Here is a 7,771-nt window from a genome sequence, read left to right as displayed (position 1 = left end):
CATGGTAGGTTAAAGCTCACCATGGTCGCCTAAGGCGAGGTGGAGTGAGTTATAGAGCTTGAAAGGTAGACGAGGCGCAAGGTGTATGACAACCAATCAGAACTCTCCTTCGGGGGGGGGGGGGGGGGGGCTAGCCCACGACGTTTGATCTAGGTATAGGTCACTCGTTTAAACGTTATTGTTCGGTCAACTAGAGAGTTGTGAGTACTCGAACTAGGTTTAGACAAGAAGTACTCAGGATTACTAGCTTGGTTTAAAAAAGCGCGCCTGATGCGAGCCAAGGCGAGAGGCGACATAAGGCGAGGGCCTCTTCGCTTTAGGCTAGTCAAGGCTAGCAATGTTCAAAAGGCGAGCCTGAGGCGAGCTTTTTAGGCAAAAAGCCACCTAAAGCGAAGGTGAGGCACTCGCTTTTCTTACGCAAGTAGTTTTTAAGCATCTAAATGTTGTACAATATGCTTTTTAGGTCGTATGTGTAGGTAGTTTATATATTAAATCATATATAATGCTTAAATATAGCTACATCGTAAGTCAAGATGCTAAAACCCATGATATATACATATATAAAAATTATATAAATGCGTTCGCCTAGAGCACGAAAGCTCTCGCTTTTGCGCCAAGCGCTTCACGCTTCTGTTTTAAACATCGTCGCTTTTCTTCACCTCTCGCTTTTTAAAACCAAGATTACTAGTTAAGTAATCGACACCTAAACACGATATATAACCACGGGTATAATAACTCAGTGGCTTTTCTTCTTTTTAAAACAACACAAACCTTCATCCAATTTAATCTTCCATTTTCAAGAAAAAAAAGTATTACCTCAATTTATTCATATATATATATATATATATATATATATATATATTCCTCAAAACAATATTATTGTAACTTTCTTAGAGCATTCTCAATTCATTCTCTAAATTATGTGAGGGGCTCTCTATTTTTATAGATGGTTAAAAGTGGTTGTGAAATGATGAGAGAGAAAATGTTACGATTCATGGTTAAACTTGGAGAAATACACTGTTTCATCTCTATAATTTTTTAATGTTTTTTAAAATGATTGTGAGTGAAGTAGAATGGAAAGATAACGATAAAAGTATAAAAGAATATTATTTAATTAAAAATGTAAGAGAAAAAATGATATTTTTAATGTAATTATAGATGGAGAATGTATTCTTGAGTCAACCCTAAAGTAAATACATTCAACAATCTTAAATATATATAAACGAAACATTTAAAAGCTCTCTGGTTGCTTCCTATATTTTCTTAAGCCACCAGATTGCTTTATTTATAAATAAAGGTTTCTTATGCATTTGACCCAAATTCACAGATATGGGTCTCACCAAACCAAGATAGTCCTTAAACGGGTTATAACAACTCATTAAATTAAAAATTAATCTCACAAATATTTGATATGAAAATCCTATAAAATAGGGATATACTGAAAATTAATATTCGACTTTTTTAAAAAGATATTATTTATAATTAAGAAACAATTTTATAATAAAAAAATAAGCGGGTCATGGGTTTCACCAAACACAGATAGCTTTTTAACCGGGTTATAACATCTCATTTATTTGTGAAACCCTCTCATCATCAAATCCTAGGTATATTATTAACTTCCTTAAAATAAATAAAATTAAAATCCAAAAAAATATATAAATATTAGAAACGAATAATGTAAAACAACCCCGTAATATGAGGGATAAAACTAGTAATTCATAAACATAACATGTTTATGGTATTATGAACTTAAGTTGTAGTTGTGAAGCATCTTTAGTTATTGCAATCATCATGCACCATATTTGGAGATCATTATGATTGATTGTGTCACACCCCGATCCAGGGCCTAGGAGCGTGACACAGATTGTTGGTACCTGTTTTGTAAATATATCAGAGTAGCGGTTCATTATAGCGGAAGTCTTTTGTATATAAAATATTAAGTTACATTGCAAAATTATTCGGTAATTAAATACCCGAGTTTTCGGTTACAAAATGTTGTTATATTATTATTACAATGATTGTATTCAAAATAGAGCCATCTTGAGCGATCTTCTATCTTCCTGACTTCAAAACCTTGTTTAATACTATCAGCACTTAATTACCTGCAAGGGTTGGAAAAATACGTTAGCTATATGATGGTGAAGCGTTGACTCGATAAAATACTTTATAGCCCCTGTAATTCCCGAGATTTGTACCACCGCCCTAAACACACAATTCAAAGGTTCCCTGAGTTACATGGCCCTGCTCAAAGACAGTCTTCCCCTATGCTATGTGACCCTGTTGGAGAACTGGTTATGATTGACTTGGTTTTGTATGCCAATTGTCAGTTATGTATGGATCCAGACACATGTGTATTCGGTCTGAGTTGCTTTTTATTATATATTTTGTATTATAACGATTTTAGAGACAAGTAATCTCATGCAAACATCTATCAGACTCTTTGCAATAAACAACCTGTTTACTACAAGAGTAAAATCAGTTCAGTTGGTTAAAGGTTTAACGTATTCATCTGCTGTTGTCAGTTCGGTGATGTTCAGAACCTTTTCCTTTCAGTATGCTACTAACCTATATTTGTAATATGTATGCATAAGTATCTTGATAGTATGTCTTGATTAACCAACAGACTTTAAGTCTGATTTAATTCAGCAGACCTTAAGTGTGATCAGCAGACTTTAAGTCTGATATATTCAGCAGACCTTAAGTCTGACCTAACCTTAGCAGAGTTATAGTCGTTTATGAAAATATACTTTGTATTTACATATGACGTTTGGGATAGCATGTTTTGGCCTAACAGGTTCAATCACGCTGGCAAACTTCTCAAGGTAAGTAAACGGGTCTAGCTGCTGATTGGGATTAGTACGAATTACTTATCTTAGGCAAGAAGAGTCTACTAATGATATTCCCCTTCCACTTACTACATGCCCGTCAAAATATATAGTTTTGATAACATTACTTCTTATGAAAGTAACGTCTTAACTTTAGTAAAAGCAGTGTTTAGAAAATCAATTTACGTTTAACAATTATACTCTTAACTAGGTTCTATATGGCTATGTAATAAGGTACTAAAGCATAATTTCTACCTTAGACGACTACTCGAGAATATGAACTAGAAAAGATCGGCAACTCTTTGGCAGTACTTCGTTTAAATGAGTCGGTTGGTCGTCAATAGGGTTTCAGAACCTCGTTTCTCGTACAAATCTTCGTGAAAACAAGCTCTCGGAACGTCGGGAAACTCTTGGCACGAACTTCAAGGCTAAGTATGTGTTTTAGAAGGTATGATGGGATGAGATGGTTCAAACCCGTAGCTGCCCTATTTATACTAAATTTTTGTTTTCTTCGCATCGCACGAAGGACAAATTGTGCAGTTCACGCCGCGTGAACGGCTAGTCTGACATGTCAGGCCATGTGGCTTCTTAGAACGTGCCATGTGTTGACACGTAGTTGGACACGTGTATCAGATTTCTTAACGATGTTTCGTGTCGCGCGAAGGAACACTTCGCGTAGCGGGAAAGACATTTATCTTGGTCTCAGTGCCAGCTACTTCGCGTATTGCAAATTATTTTCAGTTCAGCTTCGCGTCGCGCGAAGATTCATGAAAAACAGAATTTTCATTTTTGATCATTTATCTTTTAGAATTTACATTTTTAACCCAAAATTAGATGGGGTATTTTCTCGATGTTACAGATTGTAACAAGTATTCATATCCCCGCGTTGCGACGTAACGGGTTAAATGCATTACATGTTCAAAAAGTACCGTGCAATGCGGTGTTACGCATTAGAAATTCGATTGAAATTAGTTCAATTTATTATACTAAAAGTATCCTGACAAAAGTTTCAGTACTAAAGTGGATGGACCAAAAAGTAAAGCTTTAAGTTATAATGGTAAAAGTTCTATTACCATCTATTACCAAAGTTGAGAGATCAAAAAGTATATATATGAAACTTTAGTAACATAAGTCTAATAAACCAAAGTTTGTAATTAAAGCAGACGGCCGAATATCATGTCTATTAAACTTGCATGGCAAAAGTTTAGTGAACTAAAATTAATTCATTAAAGTAGAGGGCCAAAAAATATATTCATTAAACTTGTGTGACAAAAATGAACTAAAGTTGAAAAATCTTAATGCATTTAGAGACTTGTACAATATGCAAAAATTCAAGTACGTTTGATGAATAGTAATAAATGTGAGAGAGATATTTTGGTTTTTAATATATATACATATATATATATATATATAATTGTTTCTTGTATAATATCATTATTCCTTCTACTAGCTAGGTTAAATCACGTTTTTTACACAAGTATTTTTCGGATGTCTAGAGAAAAGATTTAAAGTTTTTAAGATTTTTCAAATTGTCCTAGTAATTTTTCTTATGTATCAATTGTAAATATTTATCATATTATGAAACTGTGCAGTTTATATTGATCTTAAATATATATAATCAAAACATTTAAAAGTTTTCTGGTTGTTTCCTACATTCTCTCAATCCATCTGATTGTTTTATTTGCAAATTGAGGCTTTTCAAACATTTGACCCAAATTCACGGGTATGGGTCTCACAGAATCCAGATAACACTTAAACAGGTTATAACATCTCATTATATTTATCTAATCAAATATTTGATATAAAAATTCTATAAAATAGGGATTTACTAAAAATTTATATCCAATTTTTTAAAAAAAATATATTATTTATAGTTAAGAAACAATTTTATAGTAAAGAAAATAAACGAGTCATGTCTCTCACCAAACCCATATAGCTTTTAAAAGAGTTAGAAAATGTCATTTATTTGTGAACCCTTCATCATCAAACCCTAAGTATATTATTAACTTTCTTACAATATATAAAATTAAAATAAAAAGTGTATATCAATATTAAAAACGAAAAATATAAAACAACCTCCGTATTAGGATAAAACCTAGTATATAAATAAAAAAAAGTTGAAAAAAATTGAATGATTCAAATTTGAGGTTGATAGGTTTTCCCCCCAGAAGTCCATGATCCCCACGTATATAAATACAACCTCAACCTCCATGTAACAGTGATTCAGTCTCACTCCCCTACCCTTATTATCTCTCCTTCATCAATGCCATGCCGCTTCCTTTATCTTCATGGCATCTTTAAACTCCACGTCATCATTTCTTACGTCATCATGTATAACCCTAACTCCGACCACCCTAAGTCCGCCTTCAACCCACCCATGAGCCCCCGTATCTCCTTCTCCAACGACTTCGCCGACGCCCACTCCCGCCACCGTCCCACCAGAGACTACACCGCGCCGCCGGTCTCCTCCGACTTCGAGTTCTCAGTTTCTAATAACGCCATGATGACGGCTGACGAGCTGTTCTTTAAGGGCCGGTTGTTGCCGTTTAAGGATAATAATATTAATAATGCTGTCGGACAGAAGACTACCCTCCGGGATGAGCTGCTTGCCGGAGAAGATGATGACGGTGGTGGTGGTGTTTCGTTCAGGCCGCCTAAAGCTTCGAGCACACGGTGGAAAGGGTTTCTGGGGCTCCGGAAATCGCATATTGGGTCGAAAAGATCCGATAAGGGTGATGGATCTAGGTCGGGTCAAGATGCTGCTGGTCATGCTTCCAAAACTTCACAGGTTTTTGTTTTCTTTGAATGCGTGGCATATATTGTTGTAGTTTATTATTTACTGTTTTCAAGATTTAATATTTTAATCAGTGTCACCTTTATTGAATGCTTTAAGGTTTTTAAATTACTAAAACACTATTCTTAAATGGAATCTGTCTCATAAAATATAAAGTATTTGAATTTGTTTGGAACATATTTTAGAGATAAATAAATAACCAAGGGGTCGGGGTTCTTTATTTTCATCAACTTATAATTTATAAACTTTTTGAAAAGTTAATAAGGTGTATAAGGTGTTTGGCAAATCATAAGGCATTGTGGATTTTAACTTATGGAGAAGGCAAAATAAAGGGGTTTTGAAAAGTTAGAAATCTGTAACTTATTAAATTAATGGGTTTGATTTACCTATTACACATCTCTAACTCTCAAACCTATTACGTGTCCTTTTTAGTCATTTTGGTTTTCCCTAACACATAAGCTAATCCAAACATTTTTTTCAAAACTTTTTTTAAAATATTTATAATTTAATAATTCCTTTTAACAAAAAGTCCTTTTTCTCTTAAATAAGCAATCCCAAACACACCCCAAGTTGTTCTTGTGAAGCCTAATATTTTTTAGTAAAGACTTTAGCTTTATTTGAATCTTGATATGTTATATATGTCATTCATTTTGGAATCAATATGTTAAGTGTTTTAAGTAACGCCTTGTGTATAATATTCAAAGCATTATGTATAAGTCTTTTGTATGGTTATTCTCTTCTTTGTAATGTGATTATAAGTTCTTATGTTTTATCTAAAATGTTGATGGCAGGAAATGATGAATGAAGGAGGATCCAGGGATATCGAATTTAGGATGCAATGAGAGCATGATGAATGTTGTAAAGAGGAGATGGGTGATTTTTTATTAGAGGATGGGGGTATTCTTGTAATTTTAGCTAGAAGATTGGGGTTATCTTAGGTATTTTGGGAGCATTTGGGAATCACCATAGAAGTTAGGGTATGGTTGGAGGGTGAAATTGTAATTTTGGTAGATGGATAAATGGATCTCTAACAGTCAATTTGACTTCAACTTCAATCTCTTTCACAAGATTCTTTTCATTTTCTTGTCTTTTGGGTATCAAACAATTATAACTACCTTTTTCTTCCTCTATCAAACGCAAATTACGTTCTTGCCCTTGCCATATTTAATAGTTTATTATAATGAGATGCTAAAATATTTGTTAATGATTTAAAATAGTCGTACTTGAAAGTTTATTTTGGGAAGGTTTAGTACTTTAGTAGAATGCTCTTTTATTTAATAATAAAATTATTTTATTATTTTTGAAATTGAATTAATTAGTTAATAACCCATATTGGTTTTTTGTATCCTAAAACACAACATCAAAATGCATAAATTTTCTTTTAAATATTTTATAAAAGCATTTTGTGTTTTGTAGATGACATTTATGTAAAAGTAAAATGACAAGGTTTAATTTGTGGCTACCCAGTGTTGACCGTTGACTGAACAGCTAATGAACAGCTGGGTGTGAAAAACAATGAAAGCACGAAGTACAAACAAGTACTTCATCTTTAGCCTGACACAAACATTTAACCTTCAAGTACTCCCCGTAACCGTTAATTGTGGGACACCCGTCCTACACCTCAAGATGCTCTTTACTGTACTACTCTCTATGCATAGGATACAACCATCCCTAACTCATGGCTAATGGATTTATCGTAATTTCCTACTTAACCTCTGACCTTGGGACTATGTTTGTGAATTTTATTTTGTTGGCTGGATTCTAACCACACATTGTTTTTTTTTTGAAACGACCAATTAAGTAACGCCGTGTTTTCGTACGCGGCCCTCATTGGTCAAAGATAGTCCGAGCCGGCCGCGAGTCCGAACGGACGAAGTCCCTAGCGGTCCACCTATTGAGGGCTTCCCGGATAAAACCCGAGCCCCACGCCAGTCAAACGGCACGACATCGAGGAGCCGGTAAAACCGGGTGAGTTCAGGACTCGAACCCTGGCAAGCCAGGGTCATCCCTCATATCTCCCATATAAATTGGTGATAGTAAGGTTTGAACCCCCTAACTCTCACTAGTAAAATGAGTGCTCTACCGTTGAGCAACATCCAATTTATTCTAACCACACATTGTACTTTCAGTTTTATATTAAAAAAAAACTAAG

The 7,771-nt window shown here is 34.3% G+C and overlaps 1 protein-coding gene across 1 annotated transcript; it reads left to right on the top strand.

The window, feature by feature from the left end:
• Window positions 1–4,970: 4,970 nt before the first annotated feature.
• On the top strand, window positions 4,971–6,679 carry LOC143531849 (uncharacterized). The gene is made up of 2 exons (XM_077027056.1): window positions 4,971–5,613; window positions 6,411–6,679. The coding sequence occupies exons 1-2, from the start codon at window positions 5,089–5,091 to the stop codon at window positions 6,459–6,461; spliced, it is 576 nt and encodes a 191-aa protein (XP_076883171.1). The 5' UTR covers window positions 4,971–5,088; the 3' UTR covers window positions 6,462–6,679.
• Window positions 6,680–7,771: the final 1,092 nt, after the last annotated feature.

This window comes from Bidens hawaiensis, unplaced genomic scaffold, assembly GCF_021521415.1.
Source record: "Bidens hawaiensis isolate Kalapana, Puna unplaced genomic scaffold, B.hawaiensis_p1.1 tig00009272_1, whole genome shotgun sequence".
Classification (NCBI taxonomy): domain Eukaryota; kingdom Viridiplantae; phylum Streptophyta; class Magnoliopsida; order Asterales; family Asteraceae; genus Bidens; species Bidens hawaiensis.
Note: the sequence above shows the minus strand (reverse complement) of the source record. Positions and strands in the feature narration are given on the sequence as shown.